General features: G+C 39.6%; 1 protein-coding gene across 5 annotated transcripts in view; it reads right to left on the bottom strand.

Moving 5' to 3' along the window:
• LOC126272648 (pyruvate dehydrogenase phosphatase regulatory subunit, mitochondrial-like) overlaps positions 1–26284 on the bottom strand; it is a 181014-nt gene that overhangs the window by 77916 nt on the left and 76814 nt on the right. For all 5 annotated transcript variants that reach the window (XR_007549249.1, XM_049975641.1, XM_049975644.1 and 2 more), the window contains exons 8-11: positions 23061–23185; positions 22755–22951; positions 9419–9573; positions 9141–9280 (exon numbers count right to left, since the gene is read on the bottom strand). Coding sequence is in view for 4 of the 5 variants with exons in the window: in XM_049975641.1 (XP_049831598.1) it covers positions 9141–9280; positions 9419–9573; positions 22755–22951; positions 23061–23185 (617 nt within the window). In the remaining variant the exon portion in view is untranslated. The remainder of the gene's footprint in view (positions 1–9140; positions 9281–9418; positions 9574–22754; positions 22952–23060; positions 23186–26284) is intronic.

Genomic DNA, 26284 nt, shown 5'->3' with positions numbered 1-26284 from the left:
ATCTCAATGACCTCCATCATCTCGATATGGATTACCACCATCGTGCCACTAATATGGCTACTTCTCAGGCTAATAAAGGATTACAACCCCCACTCAAGTGCACTCCTGAAAAAATGCCATGTGACAGTAACAGTGATGGCGAATCATGTTGCACCCTGCTTCCTGGATTCACTCCATGCTCCCCTATTAGACCACATACAATCTGTGTCATGTGGGAAGGTACAGTCCACCACATTACAACTACACCAGGTCCCCTTGTACATTGCCGCCCCGTCATCTAGGTCCCCACAAACTTAAATGGTTAAAGCAGCATAGTCAGGAAATCACCTATGCAGTGACTACCACCACCTCAATGTACATACAGTCGACAAGTAACCCATTCGAACTTGCACGATTTTTCCCACATCTTGGACAGAGCAAAACTTTTCAATGTCAATGATTGCAGAACAGCATACCTGCAAATTCCAATGGCAGACAAAGACTCACTAAAAGCTGCAATAATCATGCCTCACGATCTCTCTGAGTTCGTCTACATGTCATATGGACTAAAATATGCAGCACAGACATTGCAAAAATTTATTGATAGTGTACTGTCCAATTTGCCTTTTTGTTACACCTGTTCAGATGATGTCATAATCTTTTCACAAAATCAGCAAAATTGCAACAATCACCTGCATATTGTCCTTGATAAGCTCACCTTTCACAGGTTGTGATAAATGATGACAAGGGCCAACTTCGACAGTTCCTTATGACCTTTGTCGTACACCACATCAATGTGGCTGGGCTGCATCCTGCTGCTAAGAAAACTGATCAGATACACCTCCTCCCACCCTCATGAAATGGTCATACAGGAAAATCCCCACTTCATCATTGGTGAAGCTGTGTTCCATCACCCATGCGCCAGCTATAACACCGTGTTCAAATTCACTTACATCTTGATAACCTCCTGTCCTAGCAGCAGTAACCGATCTAACAACTGTGCCAGATGCATGTTGTCTTATATAGGCATTGCTGACCATTGCACCATATTCTGCCTGTTTACATGTCTGTGTATTTGAATACACATGCCTATACCAGTTTCTTTGGTGATTCACTGTGTATTAACACATGATTTGTATGTAGTCTAATGTCATTGTTCTTCTGTGACGTGTTTTATGGTTCTCTTGGAGTCCATTGTGGATAGAACCTCCATACAGACTTCTTTCAGTCGATTAATGTGTTACAGAAACAATGTTGGTATTTTCATACAAATACTCCTCAAATTTAATTTATTTGTTTTTTTTTTATTTTTTATTTTTTTTATTTTTTTTGTAAGTTCCATAAGGTACCAGACATGACCAAACAATTAAGAGCCATGAACATTTGTGCAGAGCAAGTGGATGGCAAAGGAAATTGTGGGAAATAGGCTTTGGGTGATCTAATAACAGAATATTGACACAGCAGATTTTCCACACTATTTATCAGTAAGCACAGATACACATGTAAGCATTACAAGCATACAGAGCATGCTAACTCCCACTGCCTTATGGGGCAGCATCCCTCATTTACAGAGTCAGAGATGTTATGCTGCTACAGAGACCCTCTTCATCCTTTAGTGCAGAGCACATGAGGAGAAGCTGTGGTAGGGCATTGTCTGTCTTAAGTGATGTGATGACATACATGATGGATGACACACTGTAGTCAGCAAGGTGCTTTGGTGAGAGTGATGGTGGGGTGGGGGCAGGGGTGGTGGTGGGGGGATGGGGGTGGGGGGGCAGAAGGGGAGGGGGGAGGGGGAAGGGGGAAGAGGGAGGAAGGTGCAGAGCACCCCCAAGCGCGACGGCAGCATGCGACTAACGGGTTGCTGCTGGCAGCATTAGCAGATAAGGAAGTAGTCTCAGTAACATATTCAATTGTTGGGAGGCATGTTGGCAGTGTTGCCTAGCATTGTTGCTTCCACAGGAGGCGTTGCGGGGCAGGTGGCAGCGTAAGCCAAGGTGGTGATGGTGAGTGTATTATCTGCTGAGAAAATGGGAGGTGAGTCCTGCCGTGTCAATGTCCAGTGGAACAGGAGTGGTGTGTATGAAACTGTGTGTGACAGTGCTTGCACCCAACCTCCTATCCATGTAGGCAGCAGTAATCAAGAGGTCAGTATTGCTTCACATAACGGATATGTCATGAGGCAGAAAATCATGGAAATTCACATGTGCTTGGAAATTGACTAAAGGGTGCATAGGAGGCTATTGGGCAGGAATTGTCTGTTGTGACAGGTCTGCTAAAGTCCATGCCAATTTAAGCTCATTCACTGACACTGTTGCTTCTTTCCCAGCAATTCCGATGTCAAAAGTGTTTGTATCACTTTTGAACATTTGATGTAGGTTCTGTAAATGGTGGTGATAGGGCAGTATTCACTGTGTCTGTACATAGCATCACATGAAAACACATGGCCAGGTTTGTACAAATAAAAATTTGTTGTTATGTGATGATAAGATGGTGGCATATGGATGTATATGTGGTCCATTAAGATTCGGGAATGCAGCCACATGAATTCTGCTTCTTCTAATATTTCGGCTGTATACCTTTCAGCCATCTTCAGAGAGTGCCGTACGACTGACGCTCCTCTTCGGGGAGGAGATGGTTTTGTGTGTTCGACGATTGGACAAGCTACGACATTTGAGAGCGAGACTATTGAGCTCTTTAAGTTTTTTACTGAGGTACCGTGACCATGGCATAATTCCGAAGTTTGCCAGGTTAGTACATTTTATAAAATCGACTTCCATGAATAAGATTTTAATTAAAGCTGGTTCTGCTATCGTTAAGGAGAGGATCCGATTTACACGAAGGAAGCTGGATCTTGTTTCTCAAGAACTTTATCGTCTGCACCTGAAGATGTCTGTGGAGTTACCCAGCAACTCTTGGAACTGGATAGATGGTACAACATGGGCCAAATCAGACTGGGTTCGTGAGGTAGCGACATCAAGACAGACTGCAAAGTTCAGCCGACTTGAGCCATCTCCACAGCAACAAAGTATCATTCGACGCTCCGTCATTAATATAACGGGTAGAGATTTGGACGATGCTACGATGATGGTCTTAAGCAAAGGACTGAATTTTGCACCCACGCCAAAGGTTTTGCCTATACCTGCATTCATCAGTGCCGTTGAAGAAGCTGTCCGACCACTCTCTACGGATTCTGCAGATGAAATAAGACGCGGAACTTGTCGAGCTGTTATGAAGGCTCGCCCACAAAGAAGCAATATATCTGTGGCAGAGAGGACTGCACTACGTAAGCTCCGCCAAGATACCGAAACGTTGGTTCTTCCTGCTGATAAAGGTAATGCCACTGTTTTAATGTCACGTGACGACTATCATGATAAGATATACAGCTTACTGAATGATAGTATGTACCGGAAGATCAGTAAGGACCCCACCAACAAGGTGGTGAGGAAGACGGCGTCGCTTTTGAATGCCTCCCCATTTCCACCGGAGGTCATACGAAGACTGAAACCAAGCGGTGCAGTGCCTCCAAGGCTTTATGGACTTCCAAAGATCCATAAGAAAGACGTTCCTCTACTTCCTATCGTGAGCAATATTGGTTCTCCCAACTATGATTGTGCCAAGCACCTGGCGTCACTATTGAGGCCGCTTGTGGGAAAATGTGATCATCATATAAGGAACTCTGCAGATTTCATTGGCAAATTAAAATCTTTGAAACTGAACACCTCTGATCTATTAGTCAGCTTTGATGTAGTGTCGCTATTTACTAAGGTACCTCTCTCTGAATCTTTAGATCTCATTGGAAAAAGTTTTGATAAGGAGATTTTAGCTTTGTTTCACCATGTGATGACCTCCACATACTTTTTATTTAATAACGATTTTTTTGAACAGACTGACGGTGTTGCCATGGGTAGTCCTTTGTCACCCTTGGTGGCCAATTTATTTATGGAGGACTTTGAGGAGAAGGCCCTGGAGTCTGCTATTTTGAAGCCTACAGTTTTTTGGAGGTACGTTGATGACACCTTCGTAGTGTGGCCCCATGGCGAGGACAAATTGCAGGACTTCCTAAACCATCTGAACTCCATCCATGGACAAATTCATTTTACAATGGAAGTGGAAAAGGAGGGATGTCTTCCATTTTTGGATGTCTTGGTACGGCGCAAAGAAGATGGCACTTTGGGTCATGCAGTATATCGGAAACCGACCCATACGGACTTATATTTACATGCAAATAGCTGTCACCATCCTTCGCAGACGAGTAGTGTTCTAAGAACTTTGGTACACCGAGCACACGTCATTTCTGATGAAAGTAGTTTAAAAGGCGAACTTTTACATCTGAAGAGAGTTTTTGAGGACAACGGGTATTCTCCACAACAGATACGTAAGGCACTACAAATAAAACCTAAGGTGTCCGTAAGGAATGCAGAAGATGACGAGGAAACATTTAAATCCATGGCTTTCCTGCCGTATGTGGGAAGCCTTTCTTCCAAAATAGGAAGGATCCTCACTAAACATAAAGTAAAAGTGATTTTTCGTCCACCGGCGAAGACGGCTGCACTCCTGGGTTCCGTTAAAGATGACTTACTACTCCGCAAGCCTGGAGTTTACAAGATACCATGTGAATGTGGCCTTTCATATATCGGACAAACGAATCGTACAGTCCAAGAGAGGTGTACGGAACATCGCAGGTACACTCGGCTTTTACAACCCAGTAAATCGGCTGTGGCAGAGCATTGTATTGATTCTGGTCACTCTATGGTATATGAAAATGTCGAAATTCTGACTTCTGTTTCATCTTTCTGGGACTCCGTAGTAAAAGAGGCCATTGAAATCCGCTTGACGAACAATTTAATTAATAGAGACAGCGGTTTCACATTAGATAAATCATGGAATCCGGCACTTTCAATATGGAACTTACAAAGACGTCGCTACAGTTCAGCTCCCAGTAATACATCGACCTCCCAGCATGGATCGAATGCGCAGCCACAGACGTAACTCTTGCATATGTTGTACGTCTTTGATGCCGATTAACTTCATTGGCGCCTTGTTTATCTGTGGCCGCATGCGCAGTGGCGCGGTTCGCGAGTTTAAAAGGATGGAGCGAGCGCTGGAGCGTCAGTCGTACGGCACTCTCTGAAGATGGCTGAAAGGTATACAGCCGAAATATTAGAAGAAGCTGAATTCATGCGGCTGCATTCCCGAAACTTAATGGAGTAGTCTTTGCGCCGCGAAAACTTGAAGATTCACATCGGATGTATATGTGTGTGCATGCGTGCAACTAAGTATGGTAAGTCTTGGTCTGTGAGGATCGTTTCATACACTTTGAAGTCACCGGGTAGAATGAGTTGGTCACCATATAGTATTTTGGTGAGCGATGTGTCTAGGACCATTTAAATTCACATAGGTGACACGAGTCATTGAACAGTTGGGATTCAAACTGCTGACTGTGGTCCAACATTAAGGAGCACAGGCGGCCAAATCTGGCAATCGAGCTGTAGACAAAAGTTTTTGCTAATATCTCTGCTGATATGTCAGAAATGGGCATGGCCTCCACCCATCATGTCACGCGATCTATCTTTGATAGACTGCAACTGTAGCCATGCGATTCGGGGAGTGGTCTTACGATGTCAATGTGGGCGTGCTGGAACTGCCCCTTTGGAATCAGAAATCTTCCAAAGGAGGACTGTGTGCACCCACTGTTTTCTTGCTGGCATGGAATGCAAGTCCTGGTCCACATGGCACAATACTTTTTAATGTTAGACCAGAGTATGAGGTGTATGGTAGGGCACCTGCTCAGATGTGCAAGGTTGTGGAGAAGGTCAAAAGTTGTCGTGTGACTGGAATTAATGGTCAGACCAGTCCATTTGAAATGTCACACAAAACTTATTTGGTCATGCTGGGTAGCATGCGTTGTTGCAGTTGGAGTATGGTATCTGGCATCTCCTGCTTGTGCATCCGTAATTCTATCAACATCCAACAGGGTGGAGGTAGCTGCAATAAAGGAAAGATAGTCCACCTCAGTATTATTGGCACATATAACATATCACATGTCAATAGTGAATTGTTCTATGAAATCCAGGTGGCAGAATCTGCTGGCTGCAGAATCCGCTGACAGGTTGTGGTATGCATCTGCCAATGGGTGGTAGCCTCTATATCTGGTAAGTGGTCTCCCCTCAGCTTCATCCTGAATGTGATGAACTGCTTCATATACAGGGTGAGTCACCTAACATTGCCACTGGATATATTCCATAAACCACATCAAATACTGACGAACCGATTCCACAGACTGAACATGAGGAGAGGGGCTAGTGTAATTGGTTAATACAAACCATAAAAAAATGCACAGAAGTATGTTTTTTAAGACAAAACTACGTTTTTTTTTTTTTTAAATAGAACCCTGTTAGTTTTGTTAGCACATCTGAACATATAAACAAATACGTAATCAGTGCCGTTTGTTCCATTGTAAAATGTTAATTACATCCAGAGGTACTGTAAACTAAAGTTGACGCTTGAGTACCACTCCTCCCGCTGTTTGATCATGTGTATCGGAGAGCACTGAATTATGTAGGGATCCAAAGGGAACGGTGATGGACCTTAGGTAAAGAAGAGACTGGAACAGCACATTACGTCTGCATGCTAACACCTTTTTATTGGTCTTTTTCACTGACGCACATGTACATTACCATGAGGCGTGAGGTACACATACACACTTTGTTTCCATTTTCAATTATGGAGTGGAATAGAGTGTGTCCCGACACAATAGATGTTCAATGCGGTGGCCATCATTTGCTGCACACAATTGCAATCTCTGGCGTAATGAATGTCGTACACGCCGCAGTACATCTGGTGTAATGTCGTCACAGGCTGCCACAATACGTTGTTTCATATCCTCTGGGGTTGTAGGCACATCACGGTGCACATTCTCCTTTAACGTACCCCATAGAAAGAAGTCCAGAGGTGTAAGATCAGGAGAATGGGCTGGCCAATTTATGCGTCCTCCACGTCCTATGAAACGCCCGTCGAACATCCTGTCGAGAGTCAGCCTAGTGTTAATTGCGGAATATCCCACTGGAAACGTGTCGATATATGTGGTATCAGCATGATGGTGCACCTGCACATTCCTGCACAAAACTAACGGGGTTCCATTAAAAAAAAAAAGTAGTTTTGTATTAAAAAAACATACTTCCGTGCATTTTTTTATGGTTTGTATTAACCTATTACACTAGCCCCTCTCCTCACGTTCGCTCTGTGGAATCGGTTCGTCAGTATTTGATGTGGTTTACGAAATATATCCAGCGGTAACGTTAGGTGACTCACCCTGTATAGCTAATAGTTTGTGGTCAAATGTGGACCATTTTTTCTGGGTGTCAGTAAGTTTGCATGAGAAAAACCTAAGTGGTTGAGTGATTCCATTGATCTCTTGCTGTAAAGCAGCTCCGATCATGGGATCACTAGCATCAGACAAGATAATTAGATGTGCATCGGACGATGAATGGGTGGGGGTCATGGCGTAAGCAAGTGTTATTTTATTTTGTTGCAGGCAACTGGAATCTGCGTTGTTCAGTTGAGGTGTCCTTTACCAGATGTATTCTTGCTGCTCAATGCTGGGGTAAGTGGTAGCAAATTCTCAGTGGCACGTGGCAATTGGTACCTGTAGAAATTTATGATTCCCACAAACCTATGCAGCTCTTGATCGTTGGTGGGAGGCGGGAGGAGGTGTATCTGATCAGTTTTCTCAGCAGCAGATTGCACCCCAGCCACAAAGGAATTGCCGAAGTTGGCCCTTGTCATCATTTATCACAACCGGTGAAAGGTGAGCTTATCAAGGACAATATGCAGGTGATCGTTGTGATTTTGCTGATTTTGTGAAAAGATTATGACGTCATCTGAATAGGTGTAACAAAAAGGCAAATTGAACAGTACACTATCAATAAATCTTTGCAATGTCTGTGCTGTATATTTTAGGCCATATGACATGTAGACGAACTCAGAGAGATCGTGTGGCATGATTATTGCAGCTTTTAGTGCGTCTTTGTCTGTCACTGGAATTTGCATGTATGCTGTTTTGCAATCAATGACATTTAAAAGTTTTGCACTGGCCAAGATGAATATCAGGAATCCAGTAAAACGACAAATCTCTGACATCGTTGTGGCCAGAAAAACATCCTGTCCTGCAAGGGCGGAACCAACAACAACTGAAGAGAATGTTTCAATGTGACAGAAGTGCAACCCTGTTCAGGAAGATTTCCTCAACCTGTTTGTTTCACCTGTAAATGTGCCTATTGGCAGTACTGGAATTTCATCTCCCAAAAGTCTGGCCAGCCATTCCGTTTCTTTGTAATTTTATAGTTTTCTCAAGTGAATCTTCCTTTTTAAACTACTACTATTATTATTATTATTATTATTATTATTATTATTATTATTACAATACAAAATGCTATTAGGTTTATTCTAGTGGTGTTTATGGAAAAGTGTAGCAGTGGTACATTAAGCAAAATGTATATATGGCATGTCAAGTGCATGAAATATTTTGGTCATCAACACAGAAGGTTTCTAGATGAGCAGTTAGAGACAGAACTGGAATGAAAGCATCAGGAAGTACCACTGGGAGACAACATTTCTCAGACTTCAGCAGTCCATGAAACATAATTTGAATGGTTCCAAAGCAGGCAAGAGATTAAAACATTTCTACAAATGAAGGATATCATACATGTAGCATATTTTGAATGATTTGTGATGCACTATGTATAAGAAAATGAAGACCTATTTAATGCTGATCATTATGCATACAGCAATGAAAGATGAATGTTCCCTCCCTAATCCTGAAAAATTAATCATCTTATGCAATAAGAAATTTTATAAAAAGAGCTCACCGACACCACATTCTTATTCCATGCGCCTGCTGCCTCTCACTCCCAGCTGTCAGCGACAGTCCTGCAAATCTTCCTCCCGCTCCCCACCTTCTTCCCCTTTGCCCTCTGAATAACACCTCACCCCAGTCAAGCTGCACGGCAGCTACAGTGTAATCAGTCAGCACAATATAGTCAGTCAGGATGATCTTACAGGTGTGCGTACGTACGTGCGTGCGTGCGTGTATGTGTGTGTGTTTGTAAAAAGACCGTAATAAATACTCTAAGTATAGGAGATAAAGCACTGAAGTTCACCTTTATTTCTATCTTAGAGAATGACGACATGTCAATTATGCCAACTCCTTCTCTGCATGCCAAATATTCTTCACGCATAAAGTCAAAGAACTTTGGTTTGTAGAAGCTTCCTCGAGGCATTTCGGGTAAAGGATCACCACCTGAGAAAGGTAACAAACACCACAATAAATTACAAGATATAAACAAGGACATCAGTAACATATATATCCAAAATTAGCACAAGGAGAGTTACAAAAATTTATCCTGATAGATATCTTATTACTATTTATGCTACTTACGCTTGTATGTTGAATCAAAGTAAAGAGGTCTTTCATAACCCATGCGTGTTCCAAATACAGCACCTCTGCTTTCTAGTTCACTGTACAATGGTGAACAGCGCAGTTTTCTTGCGTATTTGTACTCTGACTGATGAGGGTAAAGAATACTGTAGTGCCTGCAACATCCAGTTTATGACTCATATACCAAAACAAGGACAAACCACTGCACAGTCAAGTTTTCATCTATTAAACAAGATAACATACAGGGTGTCCCACGAGTAATGGTCAATATTCAGCGATATGACTGTAACAACCATCTGGAGCAAAAAAGTCTAGTAAACATGGGCTCTGCAATGCATACCTTACAAACTATGAGCACTTTCTCACTTTCACTATTTTGTAACAAATATCCTCTGCTACTGCTACACGCTCTTTGCTTTCCATATCCCGAGAGGTGGTAGTATGGACCAAAACAAGAAAAAAGTGTCCAGTAAACAGGGCCCCTAAAGCACATACCTTAAGAACTATGAGCACTTGGTCATTGTCTCTACAGCGAAACACATCCCTTCCACTGAGCAAGTGCTCATAGCTCTTAAGGTATACATTCTAGAGACCAAATTTACTAGTCAATTTTTTCCTTGTTTTCATCCAAACTACCTCCTCCCAAAATAGGGAAAGCAAAGAACTTGCGATAGAACAGATTTTATCTTCACATTATTGAAGATGAGGAAGTGCCCATGTTTAGTGGACTCTTTTGCTTCAGATGATCATTCCTGTCATATTTCTGAATATTGACTATTTCTCCTGAGACGTTCAGTATATTGGAAATAAGTCCTCAATATCAAATTTGCGGAACTTAGGGCCAACAACAACCTTTGCCTATTATTCATTTAGAGCACTGTAGCATAGTCAACTCTACATAGTACTGGCATTGAGGCATTATGGATACTGTGATTTTGTCAAAAGCAAACATTCAGTTGCAATTATTGGACAATCAGATCTTTTTGTGTGGGTGAAATAAATAACTTTCACCTACATTCGCATGAACACTGTTATCAGTGATCATAATGCAATAGTAAAGAAAAATGGCCTCCAAGACACAAATGGAATAAAAAATCAGCAGCAAATAGTGTATGTTCTATGTGATAAGTAAGAAGCAGATTGAATAGAGCTCTGTCTCTTAAGTGTTCAACACTGATGTTAGTTTGCAGCAGTCTTCTGTCTGCCTTCCTCTTCATTTCCATGTATGTAGTGTATCACAAATCATTCAAAATATGCTGCATGTATGATATCCTTCATTGTCCCTGGTGATTCTTTCCCTCAATAGCTCCAATGAATGTAATTGTGTCACAAAATGTGTACTATGAGTTTTCCTCTTCTTATTTGGAAGCATCTCTATGGAGATCCAGTTTCCTGTACTCTTCTTAGCACCTCTTCATTGGTCTCTCCAGCTGATCATCTTCATCCACCTGTAGCACCAAATTTCCAGGGCTTCTAGCTGTCTTCTCTCTTTTTTCCCTATTGTCCAAGTTTCACACATGTAAAGGACCACAACCCAAACAAATGCTTTAATAACCCATTTCCTTATTTCCAGACTGATGTTCTTGCTGGTGAGTTAGTTCTTTCTCAGATTAAATGCAATTTTATCCTGCTGTATTCTGCTTGGAAGTTCCTTCTGGCTTCAACCATTCTCTGTGATCCTGCTCCCTAAAGACATAAATTCCTCTATAATTTCTAACTCTTCTCTTCCAATTCTTATTCTTAAAGGTTGATACTCTTCTTCAACATTGCATACCATACTTTATTCTATTATATGCTTATTCTCATACCATACTGACTGCAGAACATCCTTTCCATTGTACTGAGGACCTTCTCTAGATTTCCTTTCATCTCTGTGATTGTAGCTATATCATCTGTGTAATGTAGCATGTCTATCTTCTGCTCGTTAATTTTGATTCCCACTTCAGTAGTTTCACAAATTTGGTCTACAGCTTCCTGGACAAAAGCAGTGAATGTAAGAGAAGAAAGAACACATCCTTGTCTCAGAGCTTTTCTAATTTTTGCTTGTTGTCCTTGATGAAAATTCCTAATCACAGACTCTTCTTTCTTATAGAAGTTGTGTGTCACCTGCATATTTTTGTATTTTAAATTTGCTTTCTTCAACACTTTGAATACCTCTCATCAAATAACATTTATCAAATGCCATTTCTACAAAGGCGAGATTAGTTGGTTTATTTCTCTGTATTTGCTTTTCAATAAGAAGCTATTGTGCCAGAATCACTTCTCTTGTTCCTAATCCCCTCCTGAATCCAAACTGATCTTCACTCTGTATATCCATCACCTAGTCTTCATTTCTCCTCACAATTATATTCATAGATATTTTGATGCATGTGATATTAGGCTAAAGCTAGAATAATGTAACTTGTGTATTAAATATGGAGACGAAATGCAAATAGTTAACCACAATCTAGAAAAATAGGTTCCTTGTGGTTTCTATTGGTATACAAGCAATATCAAGAAAATTCTTAAGATACTGTGCTTGCTACATGATAAATGCAATGCAGAAAGTAACACCATTGATAGGCAGCTGTTAACAGAAACCAACTCAAATATGTGAAGCCTTTGATTCAATAGCAAAATACCATCATGTGATTCCAACCGAAACCTAAGTTAATTTAATTTTTTCTGGTTTCTGTCACAGTTGCATTCAAAAAATTTTATGTGTGGAGACTAGTTTCAGACTACAATGTCCAAGGAAAATGTAGTCTGAAACTAGTCACCACAAATAATTTTTTTAAAAAGTTTGAATGTGTATGTGTGTGTGTGTGTGTGTGTGAGTGAATTACTAAGGGACCAAACTGCTGAGGTCATCAGTTCCTAGACGTACACACTACTTAAAATAACTCACGCTAAGAACACACACACATGCATGCCGGAGGGAGAACTCAAACCTCCGGCGGGAGGGGCCGTGCAATCCGTGACATGGTGACTCAAACTGTGCGGCCACTCAGCATGGCATTTTTTTTTTAATGCAGCTGAAAAGGCAAAATTTAGTAATCCAAGTTCCTGGTTTTCACTTTTACATTATGCTAAAACTCTATTTAAAAAACGTAAGTAATTCTACATGAAATGTATTCATAATTTTGAATATGGACTACCATCAGCTGCATAATGGAAAGACAACAATTAAAATTTGTGCCATACTGGGCCTCCAAACCAGATTTCCCACTTATCGTGAGTGGTTACCTTACCATTTACCTATTTGAGCAAGACTTACAGTTAGACTCAAACTTCCATATGCTGTCAACCATGTGTCCACAACCTGTACTTGTACAACCATTATGTATGTTCCTTTATAGGGGAGGCATTTTACTGGAAAGTTGTTTGCCTGGTGTCAGCAGATAAATACGATATTGCAGTGCCTGTGTTTTTCTGAATTATGATGCAAAGTTCATGTATTTCATAATGGGTGTAGTCGCCACAGTGCCTGTTCCTTAGACTTGCATGCATTTATTACAAATAAATTCATAAAACTTTGTCGGCATGACCATTAAAATTTTCCAAATCTATTAAAAACTGCAGTAAAAGTTGACATAATTAACTACAAAATTTGAGTTTTTTCTAAACATGAAGTTTAAAATGTACAAGCTCATTCATTTTTTCATAAAATAAATAAATTCTTGGGTTTCATACATTTGTAAGTATGGTTTGTATGCTGTGGAAAATTCATCGAAGAATCTCTCTTACTTATGAAGAAAAGTGTACCTATAGCAACAAATACAGCCAATGGTAAATGAAAAAAACGATGAAATTTTACATATAAAAAAAAATTATTTGGTTATGTTTTTGAGCTTCCACTGCTAAGAGTGTGAATCCTGAATCATTCCTGTTCATGCTTACAAAGTTTTATGAGTTTATTTGTAAAAGTATAGACAGTGGAAATTAAAATGTCCTGTGGTGCATCTCCTGCTCCAAGTCAGCCTGTTTGATGACACTCTATCTCACTTACATAATTTTGATCACATGTTAAGGCCATCAGTATTACATACACTAGTGTCCATGCACATGTTGGCCAGACAAGGACAAAAATAAATACCCGCAAAATGAAAGTTGAAATGTTCATTCACAAAGCAAATTAAAAAAAAGAAGTCAGCATGAAATTGCTGTACCGCCACAAAGACAACTGACCCAGCAGTAAGTACATGCTGCATTGAAAAACAGCTGTAATTTCTAAAACTCAACATGGTCACAAGACTTAGTGAAATTATAGTAAATTTCATACAAAAATTTCGAGATAATTTCAAAAGCTATAATTCTGATGGCTCCAGGCAAAGAAAATGTAAATAAAAAATAAATATCTAAATTTATCGTACATCCTTTCAGTAGAGAACTGTTCTCTGTTACTGGAAAAAAACACAGGTCACACCCTGTAAAGAAAAAGCAGAAGGTCTGGACCTGGCTCAGATATCTACGTTCCTAGGTAAAGCACAGGGATCAATTTTGTTATTATTATTATTATTAAGGAAATCAGGTTGGATTCTGCAAACATTGATCAAATGGTGCCCAAGTAAAACTATTCACAAAAAATATCATTTGCACCATGAACAAAGATTAATCTGGTGTATTTGGTGTTTCTAAACTTTCAAACAACCTTTGCTCCAGTACCATACTGACACCGTTGTTGTTGTGGTCTTCAGTCCTGAGACTGGTTTGATGCACCTCTCCAGGCTGCTCTATCCTGTGCAAGCTGCTTCATCTCCCAGTACATACTGAGATCTACCCATCTAATCTTCAGCATTCTTCTGTAGCACCACATTTTGAAAGCTTCTATTCTCTTCTTGTCCAAACTATTTATCGTCCATGTTTCACTTCCATACATGGCTACACTCCATACAAATACTTTCAGAAAAAACTTCCTGACACTTAAATCTGTACTCAATGTTAACAAATTTCTCTTCTTCGGAAACACTTTCCTTGCCATTGCCAGTCTACATGTCTGCCCATGATATAATTTTCATGACCTACTTTTTAGAATTTCTCAGAAAGAAGTCATAACTTACAACATACTGGGACTTTAAATGTGTTAATTTCTCTGCACTTGCAACTGAGGTGCAGGAAATAGTTTGGGGGACATCTTCTGTTCCATTTTTGGATATAAACAAAAACCTTCATGGATTTACTATCAATATTACTCAATTTTATGACAAATATGCTCCCCAGAGAGCAGAAAAGTAAGAAGGAACTCTGCGCCTTGAGGAACTGAAGATGATATCTGGTTTACGGGGCATTCAGCTGAGTGGCTACCAGTGCCCATACAAATTCCCAATCTTTTTGATGTCCAGTCTCACCACTTCCGTAAATGATGATGAAATGATGAGGACAACACAAACACCCAGTCCCTGGGTGGAGAAAAGTCCCAACCCAGCTGGGAATCAAACCCGGTCCCCATGTTCTAGAGGCAACAGCACTAGCCGCTAAACCAGGTGCTGCGGACATTAATTGAAGAGCTAAAACATCTCATGAAACTCAGAAACACTCAAAATTGGGCATACAGACTATGTCCCAGGCCTGAAAATCGTATCACTTAGCAGCAATAGTGGAACAGAGTCAGTCAAGCTGTGAGAAGTGCAAAACTCAGGCATATCCATGCATTAACTGACAACAGAAACAGACCAGTTGTCCTATGGATAAACCTATGTGGTCTTGGTATAGCAAAGTAAAAGCTACAGCCGATCCCATAGTACCTGCCAAAGATCTGAAATGGTAGTCCACATTACCTACAACTACACCTGAACCACAAACAAAACAGAGACTCAATGGTTACTCAGTGGGAGTAAACAAGTGCAGATGCAAAAAATTCTAACTAAAGCATATTACTTGTACATAGCGTCAAAAAAGTCATCATGTGTATCAGATCAGCATCTACTGCACATCACAGTCCAAATGATTAAGCCCACTATAATAGATATTTTCAATCACTCCTCAAACACAAGTGCTTTCTCTGAGGCCTGGAAACAAGGACTATATCAAGCATTACCCAAAAAGGATGTTGCCACAGCACCCTTTGAGTATCAACCTGTTTGCATTCTTCCTGCACTGTCAAAGACCTTAAAATATGTAGTCCTTGACCACCTGGCACATTACCTACCTACAAACAACCTATTAGACAAATAACAATCAGGCTTCTATAAAGGTCACAGTATAACATCTGCTTTAACACAGGTAACAGATAACCTGAACCTTGCCATGACTACATAAGAGGCAATTATTGGGTGCTTCTTAAGACTTCAACAAAGTGTTTGACACTGTTGGTTTTGACATTTTACTTGCCAAATTTAGCAGCCTAAATTTCTTGCCAAGTGTAGTGCAATTGTTTCACTCATACCTGATGTCTCACCAGCAGTGCACCATGTCTGGAACTATAAAGTTACTCTGGAAGCAGGTTGTATCAGGCATCCCTCAGGTATTAGGTCCTATACTCTTTTCATTGTATGTAAATGGTGTGTGATAATTTTTATACTACTGTAAATACCACATGTACACTGATGATCTCCAGTTGTATCTAAGTGCAAAACCAATAAACCTGAAGCCAACAAACAAGAATCCCAGTATCAACATGTGTGCACTATCACAATTGGTGCAGAATATAGCATTAAAGCTTAACCCATCCAAAACCTATGCAGTACTCGTTGGTTGTTCTAGGACCATTAGCCAGAAATATTGGGAATCCCTACAATCTTTAACCCTAAACGGCTCACATATCAACTTCTCTAACATCCAGAAGTAATAACAGATGAAAATATAATATGGAATGAGTACATAACTGTGATATGCAAGAAGGCATCAGCATCTCTCCATGCTCTACAAAAATATAAAAAGCTCTTCCATCTTGACCTGAAAAAGAAACTTGTAAAAATGCTTATACCTCCAATTATTGATTACAGTGATATTATCCTGCAAGGCCTTTCTTGGCAAACCTCATGGTGCCTAGAACTGGTTATGAATGCCTGTGATGTTCAACCCTTTGACCACATTTCACGATCGTATACACAGCAAAACTTGCTACGTGCAGACAAGTGCACAGATTTCTATATCCTCTGTCTTCTCTACTGTCTCATCAATGGACACTGTCCCTCGTATCCCTCCTTGGCCTTAATGCTCTTGTCTGAACAACATGGCAGAAATGCCTACTCCCATCAGAGTAAAATCGTTTCTGTCCCACTCCATCTTTTAGCCACTTCCTCGAAGTTTTTGCAGTAGTAGGAACAGGACTCTGGAATAACCTCCCACTTTAAGGAAGAGAACTGAATAATGTATCTAGTATAGCAATAACAAGGACTACCACTGTTCCTGTATGCACCTGTTGCCCTTGTACTTCCCCCATTCCAACCTGATCTCTCTCAGTTCACAATATTCTTAGCTGATGCAGTCTCCTTAAATTTCCTGTCCCCAGAACTTGCTAGATCAGAAAACATCTATTTTGTACATTTACAAACTATTTTTATATCTGACAGTATCATTATTGCTATTCTTGCCATTATTATTATTATTATTATTATTATTATTATTATTATTATTATTATTTCTTCCCTTTCTCAGACGTTATGTCTGGTTAAAAATGGAAAGTGATGCTGACCTTGATCAAGCGTGACTTCCTTTTAACTGTATGGTATATGTTACATTGCATTTAGGAACTTTCGGGTAATTGAACATGTATCAATAAATAGAGATTTTTGTAGTTGTATATATACGTTTGGATGTATCTGTATTAATGGCAGATATTGTGTGGTATGACTCCTGTAGTTGATAGTGTAATTGGTATAATGTCAACTTTATCCTGATTCCATATGTCCTTGAATTCCTCAGCCAGTTGGATATATTTTTCAATTTTTTCTCCTGTTTTCTTCTGAATATTTGTTGTATTGGGTATGGATATTTTGATTAGTTGTGTTAATTTCTTTTTTTTATTGGTGAGTATGATGTCAGGTTTGTTAAGTGGTGTTGTTTTATATGTTATAATGGTTCTGTTCCAGTATAATTTGTATTCATCATTCTCTAGTACATTTTGTGGTGCATACTTGTATGTGGGAATGTGTTGTTCTATTAGTTTATGTTGTATGTTATTATTATTATTTTTATTATTGTTATTATTATTACTATTACTACTATTATCACTATTAATGGCAGCAGCTGTAGTATTATAAGTAATGCCCGTATTCACTTAATCAGTCCATAGTTCATATTATTTACTCAGACTGTCATTTCAGACACTCAGATAATTTTAATACTATTTGTCATATTAAAATTGTTGTGTCTTAATAACTATGACGTAAAAAAAGTACTGTACGTGTGAAATCCTGGTCCGATGAATGAGAGGCCTGCTGGTCATTATACAAATAAACATAATTTTAAAAGTTTGCCCTGCTGTGCATCTGAAGCTGAAATTGCTACAAAAAAGTTACGGGAGATAAAATAGTAATAAAAGAGAAGGCTTATTTTTTTTTATTGTTTACAAGGTCTTTCTTAGTGGAATATTTGCTTCTGCAAATACTTAACTTTTTTTCTGAAGTAGTTTTAGCTTGTTGTCTTCTTTTGGGTCTACTTAAGTTTTCAGCAAATGATTGTTTCTTTGAGAAGCAGCAGCATTTTATCACTGCTAAACAGAGTGCTTCTCAGATTTAAGATGTTTCTCAACATTATCTGTGTTTTCACATCCAGTTCAATAATTAAAATATATGCAAAACACTGATTTCAAATTTTTAGCATATTAGCCCTGATTAGCATAATTCTGAGCCCTTCCATGGGCCATGTGACCTGTAGTTGACAACACTACAGACAGAATCAAAAAGGTACTTATAGTCGTAATAGAATAAAAAATAGCTCTATTTGTGCTTTACATGAAGACTCTCAGTGTGACTGGTATAGAGCGGACATTATAACATAGCAGGTGGCTGCGAATGTAAACAAGAAAGAACTATGAATGCCTCACAAGTGAAGAGCAGTGGGGGCAAATAAGTCCTGCCTCCCTTTCACAATGTCAACCAGGCTACATCTGTGTTCTCTTAGAAAGCATAACTGACACATGGATTGCCAATCCCTTCTGGTGTTGTGAGAGTCCCACTAGAATCCTGTGATGGACCAGGATTAGTCTCTTCATACATTTCAAATTAAGAAAAGGAAATAATGAGCTATGAACAACTCATAATATAGTGGAGTACACAGAGCTCTTAATAAAGGCTATCACGCAATTACTAGCTGAGGCTGACTACACTGTAAATGAGCTAGTTCATGCCTGACCTTTACCAGTATCTTATACGACCACAGTTTGAAATACCCCAAACCTAAAACTGCAATGTTAAAGTATCCACAGTTTTGTATAATATCAACTTTAGCTAGCAGACAAATATATGCGTTTCTCTGTTCTAAGATGTTAAGTCCCGTAGTTGAGCCATACATTGCCATACCTGGAATCTATCTTGGCTATGCGACCATCCTACTTTTCTACAGACCTTGCAACCACCCACTGTTTGACATGTGACCAGAGCATAGCTTATGAGCACACAGAAACATTGTTGCATTCATGCATGGGTGTGCTATTTATTTTGCAAATGCATTCTGGTAGCCTTTTTGAAATTTTTTTGCACAAAATCAAGCAACTCCAAACCATCCCTGGTAACATAGGTCACCTGTATACAGTTCACTATGAAATAGCATTTCTTTTGTAAATTTGCATATTTGCATTTTGAAGCAGAATTTGCATCTATAATTCCACTTACCACAAATGTGCAAATTTTTCAGTCCCCTACTGATTGCTTTGATCCTTGGCATTCAGGATGTCATATGAGAAAATTATGAGTTGCATTTTGCGTGGCTGCTGTTTTTGAAGTCCTTTCTGTTTCATATGGAAGTAACTCTGTTTGACATAACACATTATGTTTCAGCTAAGTATATGTTCTAGGATTCTATAAGAGATGAACAGCAGTTTTATGGGTCACTTCTGCTGCTCTTCTTGCATATGAGTGGGACCAATGGTTTCTCTCAGCCACTGGATCAAATTTTCGGTATGATGGATGTATGATAAATTTGTTTAAAACAGGAGCTAATTCAGCTACAAATTCTTTTTAAAATCTGACAGTAATTTCCTCAGACATAGGATCCTTGTTTACTTTTTGTGATCTCAGTTGTTTCTGAACATCATTGAGACTAATATGCAATACCATAAAAAAAAAGAAACACAGAGTTCAGACACTATGCTTTTGATTTGTGTTTTGAGAGATCTTTCAATTGTCTATGGTAGTCATAGAAGGTTTGACAGTCAAACGTATTTCATTTAGCACATTTCTATCTATAGCCCAATGCCAGTCCTTACACCTATTATGCAGTAATCACTGTTTCTTTAGAAGGATCTTCACAGAGATTGTAAACCATGGAGGGTCCCTCCCATCATGAACTAGACTAGGTACAGTTGACGAAACAAAGCTGTTCACACTGAAAATGGCTAAGACCCACATTGGGCATTCTCGGCATGTATAGCCAAGTCACAAACTGTTGCAATACTTTTGCCCCATTAACGCCCATTCTGGGTTAAAGTGATAACATACTGTCACACCAGTAATACATGCTATACACAACATTGAAAAGTATTACCAATTAAACATAATACACAGAGTCATAGGATGTTGACAGTGATCATATAATATGTAGTGATTTGACCAACAAGGCTAAGTGCAGTCCAAAACTTTTAGTGTTGCTGTGCAAGCAGCATATCGTCAGAGTGCCTGGTTGTCACTCGTTGAATGTGAGTGCGGTTCCACCATATGACAATTTTTTTTTTCCCTCTGTTGTAACATGTGTCAATGGTCTTTCTGTGGTAGTTTCTCTTGTCTTAATGGGTGCAGCACTGGTGCATATTATTTCAAGTCCTTAAGGGAACTATTGTAATACTAGCTAACAAAAACTGTATCCCAAAAGTCATAAAATTTCAAACAAAATTCATTCAAGTTATTTTAAGTGCATTCGTTCTACACAAGTGAGAGTACATTATTTTATGGAGTAAGTAATTTTAGAGCAAGCAGACATCTATCAAAATTGTATCTATTACGAAGCATGTATTTCAAATGTAGGAGAGGGTAACTAATGAAGTAATTATTCAGGTCACTGGGATGAACGAGACTGGTAATGATATACTTCCTTTTTTCTCAAAATGTAATGACCAGGCTTAACTTATTTGAGAACACTAGAATTCACTCCCAGTTTAGAATACAATCACATCCTAATTAAGTTGTCAAAGAAAAAGTTTTGCTTGTATGCATAAAACTATTTGCACAACTAGCAGACAGAATGAGAAAGCAATGTAGTGGAAAAAAATCATTAAGATGAAATGGAGTGATGGGAAATAAATGTTTAATGATGAGCTCATAAAGGTGGGTCTCAAAGTTAAATTACAAATATGCTGGGAAAAATAAGGTAAAGTATTCAGTGTAATTGGTTTGAATAAGATGCTTAAATTATAACAGAAATATTTATTAAAATGCAGTTGGATGTGTATGATGATCCGAAAGAGATAAGCAGGTACAAAACTGCATGATCTTCCAACTGACAGGACAGGCATAGAATATGGTTTTTTAATGGAAATTATAGTTTGTTTCTCCCTTATTTTCACTGAAAACAGAACTCAATAATTTCAGTAGTCTGCAAATATGAAACTACATATGCCAGAAAACAGAATGGACTGTACTTTGACTTACTGCAATTAGAATTTAACTTGACAAAATGACTAGTTATGTTCCGATATGACACTGTTTTTAATTTACAATGTCCTTTCTAACACAAACTTCGATTCACATTCTCAGCTTATTTTTCCCCTTCTTAGATCATCACTATTGCCGAGGCTTTCGGTACTGGAATAGCACCTGACCGTTGAATGTGAATGGGAAATCCTGCCTATAACTCAGGTGTAGGTGAACTCTTGTGGGAGAGTTAACTAATGTGAGACAGCAAGATTCTGACTAAAGTCATTGCTCAGTTCTGTTGAAAAATATCAGAACTTAGTTCTCACACCACCTGAGATACAGAGAAGTGCCAATAAGATTATTACGGAAGTGGATGTTGTCAAGAATGCTTGATTTTAAAAATTTTGAATTTTAAGTTTTGTGTGTTTATGTACTTGTAGGGTTTTAATATCTTAAGTTGAGTAGCTGTTACACCAATATTCATATGATTATAATCTCCATAAAGTAATCTTTCATTTGCTATTACAAATTCTTTCTAGGTTTCTTGTGTAACATGGCTTATTTGTAATATGCAGTAAAAGAGGTATCCTAGTAAGCAACAAAGCACATACTAGGACATGCTATCTCATTTAAGGATAACTTCAGCTTACCAACCTAATAGCTGGAATTATACTCATATTTTTACCATGTGGTTTGAAACTTCTGTGATATTTTTGAAACCATCTGCTGATGATACTGTTGTGTTAATACTTGATGGGTATCAATCTTATTTGTGTGACAGACAAAGCAAGAGAAACCTGCATCCTCAACAACCAATTATCACGCCATTCCACACATAATATGCAGCCTTTCTGAATATAAATTAGCTACGGACCAGTTAATGGGTTGAAGATAACAACTGCATGGACAGGAAAGGCATAAGAGAATGAGTGATATTGACATCAAGTGCCTTTGGTACCGAAACAGAAATTTCAAAATAAAGCATTTGTTATTATGAAACTGACAGTTTAAAATCAGTGTGTGTTACCAGTTATGACTCATGGCAAAGAGACATGGACTTTTAATGTGAAAACCATTCAATAACTGAAGGAGTTCAGCATGCACTGGAGACAGCCACGAGAAGAAACTTATGGCTCAGGGAGCAAACTATAGTGTATCATGCGACTGTGACTGCAGTGAAAACAACACATGGGTGGCTGGGATGTGTACCAAGGGGAACAAATGGAAGATGATGCACAAGTTCTTCAGTGGGTCCCAAGAGGTAAGAAATGACTAAGATGGTGATGTAATGGAAGATATGTAGCTGATGACAATATGGGAGAAACATGGATGTGTACAGCTGAAGACATAAGTGCAACTAGTTTAAATTACTTCTAGCAATACTTTACATGTATAGATCACTGTCTGACAGACATAATTCTATCAATACATATGCAGAAAAGTACATTTTTGGCTATGTAACTTTTCTGTCATAAGCTATCTCTCCTACACTGTGTAACACAAGCCAAACAGTTAGCTTTATAACACCAGAAGTATGGATGAACTTTATCCAAGCAAAGTTTCTTAGATAAGGTAAAACATTACAAAAATATTTACCACTCAAAACAGACGTGATCCACACCTACCTTCCAACAATTTCTCTTGCTCTTTCTTGTAAATACTGTCTATTGTTATGTAAATCTATAAAACGCTGGACACTGAATGGAAGCAGTTCTGTTGTTGGTTCACCTTCAATGATCCACTCAGCCACTGCTTTCCCAATCCCTCCAGCACCTTGCAATGAATTACCATTCATCCCCACTGCTACAAAGTAGTTGTCTACCTAAACAGGAAGAATGGGCAGTCACAGTCTTTCAGTTTATTGAAATACCTTCTTACAGTGGCTACTGGCAAAAATTAGCCATACCAAAACAAACTTGTGCCTCACTTACCTCAGGTGTTTCTCCCAGAATCCACTTTCCATCAGGAGTAAAATTATCTGGTGAATTAGTAAGGACTGGCGTTGCCATGTCATTCAGTATAGGTAACCTGTGTACCGCTTTCTCCCACAGTGGTTCTGCCAGCATGGTAAGAAAAAGAGTACTGTTCTCAAAATTCTTGAGTCATTAATTCTCTTGGTAAAATGGTCATATACCTCATGTGAGCTAGTTCAATATCATATATTACTTGCTATCTGACATGTTTGCTCCTTTGGGGATACACAACATGAGTATTGAAGGGATTTACAGTTAAGTCTATAAATGATGAGTAGGCATGTAGGTGAGGTGTGTCGTGTTTGTGTTTTACGAACAGGTTTTTACATAATGTCATGAAGGGCTGCAGATCAGTTCTGAATACATGACGTATGACACCTACAGCTCAGACTCATTTAGATTTCAAATCAAAAAAGTTGTAGAGTACAGATACTTTGGACTGTTTTTACTGTAACAGCACTTATAACACATATGAGTGATATTTCAGAGACAGAGACTGCCAAGCAGTCACAGATGGGCCTGAGTACATGGAGACAACAGTGACTCTCTCTTTCTCTCTCTCTCTCTCTCTCTCTCTCTCTCTCTCTCTCTCTCTCTCTCTCTCTCTCTGTGTGTGTGTGTGTGTGTGTGTGTGTGTGTGTGTGTGTGTGTGTGTGTGTAAATGGTGCTTGTGTTAAGGTGTCTGAGTTTTTTTACATCTGATGAAAGACTCAGTCCAGTAGCCAAATACATCTAGCATTCTTCTTCATTGTGTCTGTCTGTGACGGAAGATGGATACACAAAGACTACATTTGTGATGTCAACAAAAAACTGATAAATTTACAGAATGTTTGTGTTAGCTAGTTATTCATATTAAATGGTTCAGCAAATGTGTTAATTAAATTGTTTTGGGGAAAATGAGTTTAAACTATTTAAATAGACATAGAGGAGGGAAAGTGGCAAAACTTCTGACATAAGCAAGCAAAAGGAAACAAAAAAATTCCAAGAAGAGTATTGGTTTTATAAAAAAATGTAAATTTAACACTGTAGCAATTAATGATTATTTATTGAGACATAAAATGGAGATTTTTGGTACACTGGAAGGAAGCAGCTGCTCATATAAAACTTCACAATGGGACTAGAAAGACACAACCACTTTTGTGTTTAAACAGGTGTATAGCAATGACAAGAGCAAAACATCAAAATTTAGAGACTGTGGCAGTCTTTCGCCGCATAGCTGTCCCAGCAGTTCCGTATGCCCCTAGCTTGCAATGGCCACCTGCTAAGGCAGTGAGTTTCTCTCTTCATATGTAAGTTCTGTCCCCAAGCTGTTGATCCTACTGTGTGACCAGAAACCTGCACACTACAGTCACTGGTTACTGGTACAGAACAATAGCTCGGTCCATAGCAAGAGTTCGGCTGACCTTGCCTTGATCAGTTCCTGTTATGTCCTCGCACTGCTACGGACATGCCAGATGACAACATATACTGTGCAGTTTTCATAGACACCCATGCCATGCTGCCTCTACCTCTGCCAAAGACTATTAATTCCACACTGCATGTCGGAATATCATTGTGCTGGTGAAACTCGGGATGAAACTGCCACCTTGCTTGGCATCTGCTTTTTAACCATGCTGCTCATTTTTCCAGCACCACCCATGCCAGCAAGTGACTTTATTCAGAGCTTATCAATTTTGAGACTATTCTGTGTGTTTATTTGTAGTCACGTAATCAGTAATTAGATGTGTTCCTTGACCAAGTGTGAACATTGTTCTTTGTGCGGCACCTACCACACTTTGTTCTACCATTTGGTAATCAATTCACAAAGTTGGTAAGGAAGCATTCCTACATTGGTGATTCAATAAAAGACTCCATGAAATTAATTTATTATTTCAGCATGGTGTTGGCCCCCTTGTTCCATTACCACTCATTTAGACTCCCGCGCATGTGTGCACTCCAGTTTTATTGCATATTTCGAATCATGAGCTACTTGTCTTGCATGTTTTGGTGTCCTCTGTACAACCTAGCCATGCCTCACTGCACGCAGCTGCTGCATTGGCTTCACATGTTGTCATCGCCAAAGCGACTGTGTGCCTTGTGGAACTGGGACACAGCAATGATCACCTGCACACGCAAGTCGCGGCGACGAGACCACCGGCAGCCCACCCATCAGTTCCTGACTCCACGCCAATGCTTGCAGCAGCCCCTGCTTCTGCTGCCTTTTCCACCATCCCTCCCTACCTCAACACAATCTACATCTACATCTACATTTATACTCCGCAAGCCACCCATTGGTGTGTGGCAGAGGGCACTTTACATGCCACTGTCATTACCTCCCTTTCCTGTTCCAGTCACGTATGGTTCACGGAAAGAACAACTGCTGGAAAGCCTCCGTGCACGCTCGAATCTCTAATTTTACATTCGTGATCTCCTCAGGAGGTATAAGTAGGGGGAAGCAATATATTTGATACCTCATCCAGAAATGCACCCTCTCGAAACCTGGACAGCTACACCACGATGCAGAGTGCCTCTCCTACAGAGTCTGCCACTTGAGTTTGCTAAACATCTTCGTAATGCTATCACGCTTACCAAATAACCCTGTGGTGAAACGTGCCACTCTTATTTGGATCCTCTCTATCTCCTCTGTCAACCTGGCCTGGTACGGATCCCACACTGATGAGCAATACTCAAGTATAGGTCAAACGAATGTTTTGTAAGCCACCTCCTTTGTTGATTGACTACATTTTCTAAAGACTCTCCCAATGAATCTCAACCTGGCACCCGCCTTACCAACAATTAATTTTTATATGATCATTCCACTGATGCTCATTGCTCCGCATACCACCATCCCTCCCTCTGGCTGTGCCGCAGCTTACCTATTGCCTTTCAATTCATGGGATCTGTGCCTATGGGTTTCCTTGGTGAATGTCATCTTTGCCAGTTGCAGCTTCACTCAGGATGCCACCAAGTTCACTATGGTAATCAGCCAGCTCGAGCCAACATATGCTATGGAGGTCCATGATGTCACTTCACTGTCCCCAGCCACCAACTGCTATGAGACACTATGGCACCACCTTGTGACACAACTCACGTTCTCCGAAATGCAGCACATCTGGGTCCTCCTTTTCCTCGAGCAGGTTGGGGACCAGAAACTTGTGCAATACCTGCACCAGCTCTGAAGCCTGATAGCTTCCTATAAAACA

This window comes from Schistocerca gregaria, chromosome 5 (assembly GCF_023897955.1).
Source record: "Schistocerca gregaria isolate iqSchGreg1 chromosome 5, iqSchGreg1.2, whole genome shotgun sequence".
Taxonomy (NCBI): domain Eukaryota; kingdom Metazoa; phylum Arthropoda; class Insecta; order Orthoptera; family Acrididae; genus Schistocerca; species Schistocerca gregaria.
Note: the sequence above shows the minus strand (reverse complement) of the source record. Positions and strands in the feature narration are given on the sequence as shown.